The sequence below is a fragment of the Melozone crissalis genome, unplaced genomic scaffold, assembly GCF_028551555.1.
Source record: "Melozone crissalis strain CALT ecotype California unplaced genomic scaffold, PUWL_Pcris_2 ptg000005l_1, whole genome shotgun sequence".
NCBI classification, from domain to species: domain Eukaryota; kingdom Metazoa; phylum Chordata; class Aves; order Passeriformes; family Passerellidae; genus Melozone; species Melozone crissalis.
The window spans coordinates 46,332,394-46,349,288 of NW_026535783.1; the positions used below are offsets into that span (position 1 = coordinate 46,332,394).

The 16,895-nt window shown below is 43.2% G+C and overlaps 1 protein-coding gene across 1 annotated transcript in view; it reads right to left on the reverse strand.

Moving 5' to 3' along the window:
- The window catches only part of RCL1 (RNA terminal phosphate cyclase like 1), a 32,963-nt gene extending 22,609 nt beyond the window's left edge, over nucleotides 1-10,354 (reverse strand). Inside the window, exons 1-4 of the mRNA XM_054287935.1 lie at nucleotides 10,202-10,354; nucleotides 7,486-7,557; nucleotides 6,473-6,648; nucleotides 314-388 (exon numbers count right to left, since the gene is read on the reverse strand). Of these exons, the coding sequence (XP_054143910.1) occupies nucleotides 314-388; nucleotides 6,473-6,648; nucleotides 7,486-7,557; nucleotides 10,202-10,349 (471 nt within the window). The 5' untranslated portion in view covers nucleotides 10,350-10,354. The remainder of the gene's footprint in view (nucleotides 1-313; nucleotides 389-6,472; nucleotides 6,649-7,485; nucleotides 7,558-10,201) is intronic.
- Nucleotides 10,355-16,895: the final 6,541 nt, after the last annotated feature.

The following is a 16,895-nucleotide window of genomic DNA, read 5'->3' on the forward strand; positions in this document are numbered from 1 at the left end:
AAACAGGTTAATGATATAATTTTTAATTCCTAGCCCTAAGCACAGGACAGAATGAACAAGTAGAAATGAAAAGATAATAAATGAACTGAAAGGCAACAAAAAGCAAAAAGGTTTCTAACTCTTCTTTGGAGACTCAGGAAAGTCACTACTTTCTCCTTACCCTCTCTATCACTGTGTGGCTCGTAGCCACAATGAATTATCTGTTAGAGACAGAAACCCGCAGCAAGAATATGGCCCCATGCTTTTATGAAATTATGCAGGAGCATAATTTCAACACATGCTTGAAAAGAAAGGAAGGAAAAAGCTGTCTTACCTTGATTTCCAGACTTTCACCATCAACTCCAAACTTCTTCAGAAGGGGTAGAGCTGTTGCCTTAAGGACATCAACCTATGTGGAACACAGAATTTTAAGAACAGACTTTCTATTGGAAGTTAGGTTAGTCAGTAATTTAAACAATCACCAAATTATGAGGTGACAAACAGAGACAAGTCTTCTTCATAGAAGGTATTTTATGGGAAAACATGGGAATGCAGCACAGAGAGCTTAATCTAGTTAGCCTACCACAATACATCATTACTAAAAAAAAAATTCCTAGAACAAATTACTGGCAGATAGAATTTCCTATTCTGGCTTTCTTCCTCAGCCTGATTTTGAATGCCATTATGTAAAACACAGTACTTATTTCTCTGCACAGTGAAACATTTCTCTGAACATTCCTGTGTTATTAAGTAAACAATATTCTTCTGTCATTACTAAAAAATTCCTATATCTAAACAAATTAATGCAAGGACCGCTGCATTTTTTCAATCATCACTGCAAGAGCATGCCCTTGATTTGGCAGAAAGATCATTCTATCAACAACTTCTTTTTACCTGTTTCTAAGAAACAGAAGCTTATAGGTAGCTTCTATTCAAGCACTTAAAAGAATCTGAAGAGGGTAACACATCATCAGTGTATTCCCTTTCAAGCCAGGTGCTCACCAGGTCCAGGTCTGAACAGAATTATCTTGCCATTGCTCTTCCTAATTCCTAAGACTACAGGGACTGCCCTCTTCTGCCCTCTTCCGAAACTTCAGTAGTGTTACCAAACATGATATAAATTATTTAGCAGTGCAACAGCACAGGGAGTTACCCAAGACAAATAGTTGTGGAGAGACAGGATCAGGACAGCATGACCAAAGAAAAGATAAACACAGATGAAGGAAACAGTCATGAGGTAGACAGCATTTGAGAAGGCAGATAAAAAGCACCCTCCTTCCCACACCTTCAGCCAAAATTCATAATTCTTGAGTTTCATTTTCTCTGCTTTGAAGAGAGCACAAGCCACTGACAAAATTGCAGCACATACCTCGCCTAGAAATCTGTGAACATTTTGTTAGTGGTACCTGAGGAGCTACGAGTGCATGTTGTAGTTCTTGTTTTCAAATCAGCTGGACAATTTATCTCCTTTTTTACAGAAAGACATTTGGTATTGTTTTTAGTATCAATATTTGAATGTCTACATTAAACTAAACAAAACTGCAAGCCAATGCTTAACTTCTTTTAACTTAAAAAGTTTACTGTTTTTTAAAGCCAAGGTACCTTGCTTTGGCCCTTCAATAGTATTCATTAACTATACAAATTTGACTTTTGGAATAATGCCTTTACTAACATGCATGTGCACAAGCATGTGAATACCACTGGCAGAAATCTCAACAAGCCGATCTGGTTTAAATTAAAATTACACAATACTTCTTCCTCCTTCTCATGAAACAAAACATACCAGTAAAAAATAAAAACTTTACTGTGCAGGTTAAGAACTCAAAAAACTTCAAGACTACTTGTAGTTTTCAGTCCTCAGAAAAATTCCAGGCATAATACTTAGAGGTACCAGACAGACAAATAATAAGACTGACTGTTCCAATTTTGCTGCCTAAACAGAGGAGGCAATCAGCAGTATTTGAAGAATGGGAAAAGGCTGTTCTGCGTCCCAGACAAGTAGGGAGTTGGGCAGGATGTGAAGCAGTTCACTGAAGATTACAAAACAGCAGCTGAACTGAGCTGTACACCCGCTTTTCTATCCTTTTGCCTATCCTCAGCCATAAACCCCATCCCTTAGCTCCCCTTGGAGGGCAGTTATTCCACTTCCAGAACAGACAGCATAACACCAAGTTGCACCTAAACAGATGCATCATACAACTGATGGTATACCTCACCACAAATGACAACATTCTAAGTCACATAAATATTGGTTATTTGCAAAGTTGTGTAAATGCAAATCACGTATCACTTCCCTTTAAATAAATCCACAGTAGTTAAGAAAAAGGTAGAAAAGTAACTTTAAGAATCCCTTATCCAGTGCAAAGATATTAACAAAAAACCAACAAAATAGAGACTCAGCAGCACGCGGATACCTGAGAAACGGAAAAGCACCAGTTGGCCTGTATATCCATTGGCATTGCACACATCATTAAGCCCACCTAACATATGGTGTTATGTTTCACAACAAAGGGCCTAGACTGGGAGAAGGGGAAAAGCAGAGTTTAACAGGGAACAAAGAACTGTGGGAAGAAAACTCAGCAGAAAAACCTGCTTGTTTTCTATAGACAACTGTTGAATTCTGATTAATTACTGCTCCTAAGCTAAAATTTCATATACTAGTCTCATGTCAGCATGACAGTCACTTGAACTCAAAGCCCCCATGGTATAGCTGTATAAAACTTTAACACATGGAAACACAAACATCAAGAATGATTACTCTAAAACAGGGCACTGCAGCTATATCTAAATGTCAGAATAACAATAAATAGAGAAGGAAAGAAAAAGGAGCTATCAATTGCGTGCCACCTCCTTTCCCTTCAAAAAGGCGCCTTTCAAAGGGCATCCTCTGTATACATAATCATTAGACAGAGAAACTTTAAACTGCCTTAAACCAGTCCCACATGGTTGGTCCCACAAGCTACCCAGCATCAGATCTCACCAGCGGCAGCACAGGAAAACACACTGCAGGTGTAGGCTGCCAATGAATAGTCCAGACTGGTATTCCAAAGGCTCATCTCTTCCTGACAAGTGAGAGCAAGTAGTACGCCTTTCACCCATTCAGGATGTATCACTCACACAGTATTATCATACAATCATAGAATGTTTTGGGGTTGGAAGGGACCTTAAAGATCACCTGGTTCCACTTGCCCCTGCCATGGACAGAGACACCTCCCTCTAGACCAGGTCCCTGTCCAACGTGGCTTTGAACACTGCCAGGGGTTGTGGCATTCACATCTTCTCAGGCTGATTTGTTCCAGTGTCTAATGAGGCATCAAATAATAGGGATATTATTATTAACAATGTCAGCACAGTCCCACTTGGAACAAGTGCATGTTCAGTGGCCATGGTACTCTTCAGGAGTTATGTCAGTTGTCAAAGGGCTTCGCATTGGGCCCTGTTGGAGGGTTATTAATGTATGTAAACAAACACCACAGTAAACACATGCTCTTACACTCCAGGAACGCAGCCTGACCTGTGCCTCACTGAACTCAGCTGAAGTTTTCTTTCTACAAGATGTGCTTTAGAAACTCTTCCTCTCACCTGAATCTCTTCTACTCTCCTCACAGCAGGAGATCCACAATATTCCCTTGCACGTACCTGACAAGGATGTCTATGGTGAAAACTCCAACGACATAGCAATTACCTCCCACAAATACTTCTGTGTAAATGGCTGTGTAAAAGCCAAGATCTCAGCGCTGAAAGCAGACTTCACAAAGCCCAGTGGGTCAGCCTACCTGCTCACTGCCACCATGAGAGAAAGGTCACAGTCCCCTGGCTGCACACATATTCCTGCTACTTGCCTCCCACTGAAGAACTGGCTACAGTTCTTCAAAAACCGCTCCAGTGCGGATTCCCCATGGGTTCGCAAGTCCTGCCAGCAAACCTGCTCCAGCATTGGCTCCTCTCTCCACAGGCCTGCAGGTCCTGCCAGGATTCTGCTCCAGTGCAGGCTTCCCATGGGCTCATAGCCACATTCAGGCATCCACCTGCTCCATCTGCAGCGTGGGGCCCTGCACTGGCTGCAGGTGGACATATGGTCTGCTGTTGGCATCTACGGGTGGCAGGAGGACAGCTGCCTCACCATGGTCTTCATTATGGGCTACAGGGGAATCTCTGCTCCAGTGCATAGAACTCCTCCCATTTTTCACAGACCCTGCTCTCTCCAGGGCTGTTTCTCTCACGCATTCTCACTCTTCTCTCCAGTTCCAGATTATTCCACTCTTCCACCCCCTCACTTTTCCTCCTTAAAGCTGTTACCCCAGCAGTGCTACCACCGTCACTGATGGGCTCAGACTTGGCCAGCAGTGGGTCTGTCTTGGAGCCAGCCAATGTGGCCTCTGCCAGACGAAGGTGAAACTTTGGTCAGCTTCTTACAGAAGCCACGTCTGTAGAATCCTAGCTCACAAAATCCAGCCATGCAAATCCAATACAAGCTACTAGGCTGAAATAGAGAAGTTGCTACATGAAGAGCAGCAGGTAAAACACCTAAGCTTCCACACTGCAGTCACACTGGTTTGCCTTTCCATCTTTGGAAAGCAGAAAACATACAGATAGATAAATTCAAGCACCTCTTTTTGGGCAAGCATAGGTAATAACTGTTCACTGAGTTTATATACCCCCTCTGTCTACTGAAAAATAAAAACCAAAATTGATTTAAAACCAAATTTCCATTTACATAAGCATACAAATAAATTAGGGTAACACTTAAATTTGTGCTTTTTGTCTCAGAAACCAGCAGAGACTTATGTTATACCAAACAACTTGGTGAAGTCTTCTAAGTACCCTATTGGTGTGCACCAGGATTAATGTTTACTCAGGCAAGTTAAACAGACATACGCCAGGGTGAAACCAATTTTAGGACCTGGTATTCAGTTACAACCACTTAACAGCTAGCAATTATGAGCTGTATCACAGTAACTGAAGTTGTTACTGTGTTGTCACTAAGAACAAAAACGTAGTCTCTACTATAGCACAATGAACTTAAGATGTAACTCTTTACATGCATGTGATTTACATTCAGCGCACAGAGCTTGGGAGTCAGCTGATATATGCCAACCCACTTGTCTAAATTTTGGCGAGAACAAGCACCCTTCAAGTACAAAATGGCCTTAATTCTTGCACCCATTTGAACTAAAATAGTTTAATCTCAGGCCCATGCAACTGATGCCCAAAAGGAGATAATTCCCAGAATCGAGACTGTATTGTTTAGATGAGTGTCCAAATTTACTTGAAAGCAAAATGAACATTGGACCACTCTTCATCTCCAGATTACTGCAAGAATTTCTCCACTGTGATTAAACAGTCAACAAAAAAGGACTTTTTTGATTCTTAATACTTAGCAGATACAATAAGTACTTTTAATCATAATGACTGAAAGGGTAGCAAAAAATACTTCCTCTTTTTTTTCTTATAGTGTTGTGTACAACCCACTGTGATCATCCCTTGACTCATGGGGATGTCTCACAGAGCCACAGGTGAGAGAGTGAGATTTTTAAATGAACAGAGAAACACAGCAGAAAAGTCATAAATTCGAGCAGGACTCAGGGGCTGGTGTACTATCGGCAGTTACACTTTGAATGAATACAGGTATTTGTGTTCATGTAAGCTGGTTACATTTTCAGATTACAATGTGTCCTTAATTTACTCAGAGGAAATCAGGCAGCCTCCAATCACCATTCAAAAAGTAAAGAGTAATGCTGTTCTCTAAAGGTAGAAGTTTACGTTTGGAGTTTTTGGAGAAAAATAAATATAGCATTGACCACATAATCCTTACTTCAGCATTCTGATCACGTCTCCCACAGCCCATTTCTGTAACAACACTGATACAAAACAAAGGACTGCAGATCAGTAACAGAAACCAAGGCAAGCATTTCATAGCCATTTCACCTACCACACCTTATGGCATGTTTCTGAAGAACCAGAGAGTTATTACATACTTTTGCTACTGTAATTGCCTAATCACCATGTGACTCCTGTTTCTAATAGAAAGAAGGCTTGAAGCAGCAGTGGTATGACTATGTCCAGAACCCAACAGAAGAGAAAGATTCCTTCCTTTTTGCGCTCATATTTTGAAGACACTTTCTTCTTTATAGAGTAAATACAAGTGTGGGGCAAGAGAAATAATCCATTGAAATTCTAAGAGAAGAGAAGAACCAAACCTGTGTTAGGGCCTCAAAATGCATTTAAAAGGAGTTTGCAGGGGAAAAGACAGAAGCCACACAGAACTGAACATCAGTTCAGTCAGGGGGTTTACAAACTGAAGTTCAGAGTGTGATACACTCTAGCTTAGCTAGTGCTTCTTTGACTCAGAGAGTTTACTAATGCAGCAACAATGGACACTTCTGGATGTGAGGGATGCTAAAAATTCAACATGTTTTAGACACTTCTTCCCAATCTTGTTATTTTAGCGGGGAAAAAAATCCTTCTCCCATACTTAAACTTTATTACTTACCGAAGGATCTACTTGATCATTTGTCACTCCCCTCAAGACAATCTTCAATGGATGCTTCATGAAAGGTGCCAAGCAGAGCAGACTTTCCAAGTAGTAGCCAATACCACGGCTGGGGCTGCAGTCGTGTTCCAAGGAGCCTCCGTAGAGAAGACCAGGCTGATAGTACAAGGTCGTACCTGGGGAAGGGGCCAGGGGAGCAAACCAAACGAGAGCACTGTAAAACACTGCCCATTAAACAGCACAAAAATACTTTGTAACAACATATGAGGCAAATTGGAGATAGGAGACTATATGGAAGGCTAAATCACTTCCAGCACGCTATTTACATGTCTGCAACTAATAAATGGGTCAATACATGAGTATTTGTCTGTCCTGCACACCATTTTCTTCCTTTCCCCTCCCCCTTAAACCAAGGATCTCTCAGGAATCTCCAAAATGCTGATATAAGCAATTATTATTCTCCAAAGAAGCTAAACCTTCATCAGTGTATTAGGTCATTGGAATCTTGGCATATTTGATGCTAAGTAATTTGCCTTACTTGCCAACTAAAGATCATTACCTTAAACCCTTAAAAAAACCCAAAACCTCACACCAAGTGAGTCTGAGTTTTCACATGAAATGCTTTTCACTCTAATCAAACTTTTTTCTAAGCATGAATAAGCAAACAGTCTGGCTAAGAAGTTTGCCTCTGTAGAGGATAAATCTTCTTTTTCTTCTACAAAAATCAATTCTGGTACAGAGGAACCTTTGCCCACTGTGAAATCCTGCATACCTAACAAAATACTAATTTAACTAAATTTTTTGGGCAATAGAGCTTCCTTAGCTCCCTGTGTTATGGTAGAGCACTGACCTTCTTGCATGTGATCAATTATTACAAAACTTGTCAACTTTGTTATTTCTGATCTTCTCAGTCAATCTTACCTGAAGACCTACCTTTATCAAGATAAGACTTCCATTCTACTGCAGAAACTGAAAAATCCTGGAGACCAAGCAGAAAAAAAAATAGATCTCACCTGTTTGGTTTATTTCAATCCGTGAGCCATTGGTCACTTTGTCAATCAGGCGAATAAAACTTGCTTCAAAATCTAAGGAGTAGAGCACAGACAGAATTGTAAAGTTTCTTAGAAGTTCAACAGCTTACTTGTTCTTTTACCTTTTCCTGCCTTCCACAAGAGTAAGCACACTCTTCAAGTTGTGCTATAATGCCACCACTTGTGAAAAGGCAATTCTCTGTAAAAACAGAGATGTTAACGTGAGCCTCATAGGCATCTCAAATCAATTGAGATGCCTTCAGATGCAGCAGCTAGACTAGTCACACTCCTCTCCCTGGCACACAGCACATAATAAAAGTGGACATTTCTGACCACAGTGGCTTGAGGGATTGCTCTTGTACAGGACAAAACCTTAGACAATTTACATTTTAGTCAGTACAAAGCAAAAGAGACAAATCATAGCAAACAGGACCCCATATACTGAAGCTTGACAAGCTAATAACAGCTTCACATTATTCTCTGTAAAAGTGTTAGCTTAAAAGAAGGGGACACTTAGATGTGAAGTGCTGCTGCTGCATATCTGTTCCACAAACAGAATTAGTTGTTTGCAGACTCTAAAATTTTCCATTTCCAAAACAGTTTTGCACATACTTAGGGTAGAGAACCAAAAGTCATCCCACTGTCTCTTTTCTTGCTTACTGTGCTCACTATACTATAGCAGTTTGTGTGGAAATGATTCCTCAGTTTCCCTCAATTGTGTGGACTCTCACCCAAAGACAATGAAAAGGACAAGCAGATTTAACCCAAACTAAAACCAAAAGTACCAACCAACCATAACCAAAAAGGAAATAACACACACCAAAATAAACAAACAAATAAAAGCCCCCAAAAAAACAAAACTAAACCAAAACAGAAACACCTGAAAAAAGCCATCCCAGGAAGAATATGCTAGTATTCTAATGTTAGTATCCCAATACAGTACAGGCTCAGTATCAAGGAAGATAGGTGAATATATGCAGAATTCAAAACCCAGTTAGTTTTAAGAGCCCATAGCATCTGCATAATTGTTTGTAGGCTACAGAACTCGCTTAGCAATAATCCTGTGTTACTTCTTACACAGTAATCAGGTTTTTCTTTCTACATGTGATTCTAGGATGTAATAGATATTTAAACCACAAAGCCACCTGCAGAATTTACAGTTTGTCCATATTTGCATAATATGATTTATGTCAGTATTGAACACAGTACTGGTTCTGCTCTCTTTCTAAACTATGCAGTTTATATGCTTACAAAGTTTTTATCACTTTATAAGCACTGGGGCATCTTCCAGTGCAAGAGTGCATGTGAGCACACATTTCACTCTTGGAGAACACCAGTTGTAGAGTTTACAAAAGCTCTAGTCATGAAAAGCAAAAAGAGCTGCATGCTGAATTATCAACACAAATCAGGATTTATTGTTATTATTTTCCTGTTACATTCATAGTTTACACTTGAACCCATACTTAAAAAAGTAAATTCAAACACTCTTAAAAAAACATGGCAATAGCTACAAACTTCATCACTACCAAACGCTCCACAGTGAAAACAAATACTTTGGATCGTGGTAAATGTTAAGTCAAGCACACAAGAATGCTTTGGCAGTTTTTGAGTACAATTTTTAGCTACACACCCAAGGCTCCTCAGGAGACAGAGAAGTATCTACCCCTGTTCTGAACTTTATACCAGGGGGTCCTTGCCCAAAAAATAACTGAACACTGCAATACTGCTTCTTCCTCAAACTCTGTCCTATTGTTTTATTACTTCAGTTATGATGGAATTCATCCTGGGATGCCAAAGGTTTTGTACGAGAAGGAGGAGGGTACTCCGTAAGAAAGATTTCCCTTAAACAAATCTGCAGAAATGAGAATAAATTATTTCACCTCTTTCACCTTTCCTGTTTCGGCAAACCCTGACAAAAATCAAAGTATAAAACGTGACCTATTCAAAGTGCATGAATGCGAGCTCCCGCCAGCACAGGGAGCACACGACGCTTGGGCACGGGCACGCGGCAGAAACGATGGCCCGAGAGACAGGGAATTAATTAATTCTGCCATCCCGACTGCCAAAGCACCGCCACGGGAACGAGAACCAGCTCCGGGGCTGTGGAGAGGCTCCTGCACACGCAGCGAGCCGGCCAGAGCCCCGCCTGGCGCGGAGCGAACGCCGCTGCCCCGTGGGGCGGGACGGGCGGCCCGGCAGAGCAACGCCAGCCCCGGCCCTTGACGGCCCGCTCTGAAGAAAAGGCGTGACCCGCGGAAGGCAGGGCTGCCGAGCTAAGCCGAGCCGAGCCGGCGGGACGGGGATGGTACTGCCCCGTTTCCCTCTCCCCGCCCGCCGGGCACCGAGGGAGGCTGACGGCAGGAGCCGGCGGGTGCGTGACGGGCCCCCTGCTCCGGCCTCCTTCACCGCCCCTGCCGCTCCCGCGCCTTCTCCTCCTCCTCTTCCCCCTGAGACCCCCGACCCACGTGTGACAGCTACACCCGAGATGGTGCGCGGGCGCTCAGGGAAGAGCGCATCCACGGGAAGACACCGGGAGGCAGCGGGATCTCCACTCCTCGGCGGGGACCGCCCAGATGGAGCCCGGGCTGTCCCAGCTCCCAATGGGGGTCTGCCCCTGCCCGGCAGCAGATCCCAGGCACAGCCGGAGCTCCGCCGCCCCCCGACCTCCTGCCCCGCGGCCGCCGGTGCCGCCGCTCACCGCGGAGGCCGGGGTCCTCCTCCTTGGCACGGATCTTGCGGATCTTCAGCGGGCGGCCGCTGAGCGTGGCCAGCACCAGGCGCTGCCGCAGGAAGTTGCATCCCGTATAGCTGAGGCACTGCGCCTCGCCCGCCGCGCCGCCCGCCATCCCGCTGCCCACGTGGTTGGGAACAGGAAGCGCTGGGACAGCGGCGGGGGCAAAGGGCAGGGGGCGGGCAGGGCTCGCACCGCCCCCCGCGCTTGGCGGCCGCGCTCGGCGGCGGGGCCGTGGCGGGAAGGGCCGGGCTGAGCTTGTCGCGGCACGCGTGGCAGCCTCTGCCCTTTCCTCTGCTCTCCCAGCCTGCGTGTTTTCTGCTGAAACTTAAGGAGTGTGGAAGTGTCGAGAGATGTGTCTGACCGGAGCCCGGCCCGCTGCTCCTCCGGGTGAGGTGGGCTCTACTTCGGCGGGCGGGTAAGGACAGTCCGGAGCGGAACGTGGTGCCCGCACACGGGTACTGCCCCCACATCCAAATGAGTCGGTTTCTGGGAACATGTTCCTTAGGCAGTACTTTTCAGTAATTTATTTCCTACCTTAAGGAAAACGACGGAGGAATGGGTCCTGCTCGCGGTCCTTGGGACAGCCTGTTTGCTTAATGATAGTGACAGTGTCCTGCTGTCCTGAAGGAGGAGACCGACTAAAGCTTTCAGTCTCTTACTTTAAGAGAAACATCGATTACAGTGGAGGTGTGACAGTGTTAATTGTTAGGCTACACTTATGTGCACATGAAGTTTATTGGAATGGAATACTCTAGTTGTAAGGGATGTACAAAAATCATTTAGCCCACCTGCTTCACTTCAGGGCCGACCCAAAGGTAAAGCAGGGCTCTGTCCAAATGCCCCTTACACATTGATAGGCTCAGGGCATTATCAAGCTTGACCACCCTCTCTATAAAGAAATGCTTCCTAATGGTGAGTCTGAACCTCTCCTGGTGCAGCTTTGAGCCATTCCCACACGTTCTGTCACTGGGTCCCAGGGCGAAGAGATCAGCACCTCCCTCTCCACTTCCCCTCCTCAGGAAGCTGTGGAGAGCAAGGAGGTTGCCCCTCAGCTGCTTTTCTCCAGACTAGACAAACCCTAAGCCCTTAGCAGCTCCTCACAGGCCATGGTGTGTGACTGGTGTGTCCAGTCCTTCCACCAGACGCCTTCTTGCCCTTCTCCAGACGCCTTTGCAGACCTTCCCATGGTTCTGAAATGGTGGAGCCCAGAGCTGCACCCAGCACTGGACAGGAGGCCCTGCCCTAATGCTGGACACAGAGAGACAGTCACCTCTTTAGAGTGCCAAGGTCGGTGCACTCAGGCTGGGGTTTGCTGCACTCAGGATGGGATTTGCTGCACCCAGATGGGGTTTGCTGCACTCAGGCTGGGGTTTGCTGCACCCAGATGGGGTTTGCTGCACCCAGATGGGGTTTGCTGCACTCAGGCTGGGGTTTGCTGCGCCCAGATGGGGTTTGCTGCACTCAGGATGGTGTTTGCTGCACCCAGATGGGGTTTGCTGCACCCAGATGAGGTTTGCTGCACCCAGATGGGGTTTGCTGCACCCAGATGGGGTTTGCTGCACTCAGGCTGGGGTTTGCTGCACCCAGATGGGGTTTGCTGCACTCAGGATGGTGTTTGCTGCACTCAGGCTGGGGTTTGCTGCACCCAGGATGAGGTTTGCTGCACCCAGATGGGGTTTGCTGCACCCAGATGGGGTTTGCTGCACCCAGATGGGGTTTGCTGCCCTCCTGGCTGCCAGGGCACACTGCTGGCTGCCACAGAGCCTGCTGCCAAGCAGCACCCCCAGAACCCTCTCTGCAACCCCAGAGCCGCCCCTCTCCCAGTTTAGACTTGTGTCTGGCATTTCTCTGTCCCAGGTGCAGAATCTGGCATTTTGACTTGTCATTTTCATGTCACCGGTGATTGCCCAGTGCTCCACTCTATCCAGATCCCTCTCTCTGTAAGGCCTCTTGTCCCTCAGGAGAATCAACAGCACCTTTCACAGTTGTACAGCAAAAGTCAGACAATTTTCCTTACAAATGATAGTACTTTTTATTTTACTAAATTGTTTTCCAGAGACTAAAAGTTCTTTTTGAAACCCATGATACACACACTTTACAGAAACTGAAGGAACTAAGCCATCTATTATTCCCTACTTGCTGACTTGTGTGATCAACATACATGAGGATTTTTGTTGTGTTGATACACTGACCTGCAAGCTTTGTATCACAGAAAAGCGGAATGATTTCGTTTGGAAGGGATCTTTAAAGATCATCTAGTCACCCTCATGCTATGGGCAGGGACCAGGTTGCTAAAAGCCCCACACAACCTTGCTTTCAACACTTACGGGTCCCCATTGGGCATCCACGACTTCTGTCAGCAACTTGTGCCAGTGCCTCACCACCCTCACTGCAGAAAAATTTTTCCTTATGATCAGAGTAAATCTACCTTCTTTCAGTTTAAAAACTGTTAAAAACTGTCACTATTTCTTGGTAAAAATTCTCTCTGTCTCTCTGATAAGCTCCCTTAAATACTGAAAGACAGCAGTGAGCGCTCACCAAGGCTCTTTCTTCTTGGCTGATCAATCTCAGCTCTTTCAGCCTTTCCTCAGGAAGAAATTATTCCAGCCCACCATAATTTTTGTGGCCCACATCTAGACTGACTGAATCAGGCCCATGTTGCAGAACCAGAGTCAGAATCACAGAATTGATTAGGTTGGAAAATACCTTGGAGATCATCAAGTCCAACCTATGACCCAACATCACCTTGTTGCCTTTACCATGGCACTGAGTGCCACATTCAGTCTTTTCTTAGAAAAACTCAGGGACAGTGACTCCACCACCTCCCTGGGCAGCACATTCCAATGCCCAATCAGCCTTTTGGTGAAGAAATTCCTCCTAATATCCAACCTAACTATTCCCTGGCACAGCTTAAAACTGTCCTCTTGTCTTTCCTGAACTGAGGGCTCCACAGCTGGATGCAAAAATCCAGATGGGGTCTCACATATGTGGAGTAGAAAAGGGCAATCATGCCCCTTGAGCAGCTGGACACACTGCTCTTTATGCTCAAGTCCAATTTTTCACATTCTGTATCCTAAGTTTCTTCTCCACTTAATCCATTTACCACACAGACTGTGCAGATGCTGTGGATTTCCCAGACCCAGGTATTGAGGCAAAAAATCAAACCCAGAAAAATTATATGTTTAAATCAAAAGACCACATCTGTGTAGAAACAAAGCTTAAGAAATTTTATTAAAGGAAGCATGTTGAGAAATTTGTGGAAAATGAGGATCAAAAAATGGCAGCAATTAAACAGCATTTAATCACATATATGGTGCCCAAGATTTCTGAGATATGGGCAGAAATATCTAGAACTATTCATGGTTCATGTGCAGATGAAGCTCTCTGTATTTGTAGAAAAAGGGAGTTTTGTCATGGACAGTTTAGTGGAATCAAAGAATTGTAGCTTTCTGTGTGTAAGAAATTAGTTGCCAGTTATAGCTCTGATCTGGAATATAACAGAAAATAGGGTGGGGCTTGGGCAGCTTAAATTCTTTTCTGTTATGTGCTGAGCAGAACTAGGAGAAAACTGAGTGTAAGGTAAAGAACATACATATCTTCTCAGAGCTAATAAATCTATGTCCAAACTTCACAAAAAATTTTTATAACTTTCTTCATAAGTCAGTGGTTTGTTTTCCTGTTTACAAACATTTAAATTCAGTCAAGTCTCTGCATAACTCCTTTGAGTTTCAGAGTTTGGAGGGTATTTTGGAATTCCAGAACAAACAGTGCTAAACTCCATGATTAATGGAGAAGAAGTCTGGCACTTATTGTTTCCTATTTTCAGGGAACAATTTTGTCTTCTTTAATTTCCTTCATTCACAGGCCTTTTAGGCATAATTTCAGGGTAGTAGTTAAGTAACAGTTTGCTGTGAGGTTGTGGATGTGGCATGTGATAGAGGATGAACACTCCCACTGAAATCGAGTGGCTTCTTCTGTGAATACAATTGTTTGAAAGGTTTTCAGGTGCTGCTGCTGGGACCACGTTTTTCACTGCACTGTCAGAACTCTGTGTCTAAGATTTGCATCAAAAAAGTCTAGTCTACTTTGAATGAGCTCTCTCTGTGGCTCCTTTCTCTTCCTTTGTGTACTCCCCTGTGCTCCCACACATGTATTTTTAGTTCTGTCCATCCTGTCCTTCTTCTGTGACTTCCAGTTACTTGCTATCATCTGTTAACAATTTGCAAGTATCTGCTTTATGTCAAGGCATGGGAAAACAAAATTGGGAGAACAAAACAGAAAACAGTCTTCCCAAAAAATTATTCCATTGGCAGTCAGAATTTTCTCATGTAACTGAGATAAGATACTTCTGTAAAAAATCACTGGCATATATATTCTGCTGGTAAAATCTAAGTATCCTTGTAATGAAAGCTCTGTCTGTCATAAAAATACCCATTGACATAAAGGAGGGGTTTTGTTTCCCTGGGAATGCTAGTGGCTTGCTGTGCTAGAAGTTCAAGGATTTCTGGAGTCAGGAAAATCGTTTTTATCAACTGCCTAGAGGTGGCACAGAGACACTGAGTGGCACCTCAGAGATATATACATGTCATGATCTGGACAGCTGTTACAACTTAACCTCAAAATGTAAAGCTATTACTGGCTTACCTTAGTACTCAGGGAAATGTTAGTTTTCATTTAATCAGTGGAGAACATGACAGTCTCCCAGTAGTTTAATCACTTGAGATAAATAATACAGAAAAGGTCATTACAGAAACTTCCAAAAGAGATCTACCTTCTGCTAATGTATGGGGGTTCCAAGAATGCAGAAAGATAACACTTTTCTCTGAATTTCTGTTAGTTTGCATACCTCCCAAGACTTTTCACACAGTCTCAGAAATACAGCTATGTAACTTCTCTTTTACTTGAACTTAATTTCTTTTCCTATTTATGTTTATTTTGAGGGTTTTCTAAACAATCTGTGCTAAGTGCTTTTTATAGGACTAAAATTACAAACTCCAAATACAGCTCAAAAGAACCACTGAGACAACAGAAATGTTTTCCAAATAATAAAACTGTATTTGATTATTATCAGCTTGCGACTTCAACAAAATATTGTCATTGCTCGTAACCGGACATAAGCCTTGTACTGAGTTTCCAAGGCATCAGAACAGAAGCTAGTCAGATTTGCACTGTCTGAATGTTCTTTGATCTGCTTGCAGCTTTGGCTGTTTCTTTTAATTGTGAAAGCAGTTTTGACAGATTTTCAATGGGTAATTTATTTTTCTTGTATTTATTTTTTCTTTTCTTGGATGCAGGTCTGGACCTGGACACATTTGGTTTAGCAAAAAAGACAAAGAAACTATCTAACATAAGTGGAAGTTACTATATAAAAACTCAGATGTAATGTAGAGCTACAGACTAGGGAAGAAAAAGCAAGGTGCAAAATTGTGTTAGCAAGCAAAAAAACCAACTCCAAGTGAACCCTACAGGGGTGAAGAAGGAACTGGCAACAGAAGCCTGGCATTCTTCCTGGTGAGGGAGTCCAGATGCTGATGACTCACCATAACCCCACCACCCTCACCTGAGTGAGACCATGACCTTGGGGCCCAGGCAAAAAGGGGAGAGAGGTAAACACAACACCAGGAGAATGGGAAAAACTAATGTGTGTGTGGAGCAATTAATTATTCCTATAATAAAGAATAAAACTTAGTAATGGTAAGTTAGCATAAACTTTCTGTAATAACTAATAATTCTTGAATGACACTCCTAAAGTTTCAAATATGTTAATAGATTTTTCACTTTATAAATAATGTGTGTTTTACCTTTGTCATAAATAAGGTTTTGAGTGTACACAAGCTTGTGTACATTGTGTTCATTGCACAGGCAATGAATTTCTGTCTGAAGAATATATATTTCCTAAGAAACTTAGAGTTTTGGAACAACCCATGCTATGTATAAGTGTCAATTTGCTGTACTCAGCCATCTGGGAGGAATAATTCATTAGGCTTTTTACTAAAGGTAGAAGTGACACCAGAAAAATGATAGTGTTTTATCCCTCTTTGCAATAAAACACTATTTAAATCCAAATAAAGAATCACAGCTCTACATTTTGGGTTTGTAAAGAGTTATGTCTTTGCTACTTTAGAGGACAGTTCAAGAGCAGCATTTCATTCTCTGTATTTCAACTTATATCTAATTAAAAAAAAATCTGCTCCTCAAGTGTTGTTGATGGTATGTATTTATTGAGGGAGAATTTTCAGCTGTGTTGTGTATATATGTTAGCCTTCACTGGATAAGTATTTCATGCATTATTTTAAAAAACATTATTAATGGGGTATCTTGTTTACAAATACAGCATCACAGCCTTATCCAGGTAGCCCAATCTGTGGACCAAAGCAACGTCAGACTGGGTTGCTCAGGGCTTTATCCAGTTGTGTCTTAAAAACATTAGGGAGCTGAGACTACTTAAATTCCACTGCCTGATTTAATGAGTCCTGCCACTCATCTTAGTAAGCAGCCTGTCCCTGCCTTCTCAGTAACATTCTCATGGGTGCTAGAAGGCTGCTGTAGGTACTCCTGAACCTTTCTTGTCTCCAGTTTGAACAAGCATGGTTCCATCTCTCTGTGGCAGTGTCTCTTCTCTATCCCCTGATCATCTTGGTCACTCTCTGCTAAGCCT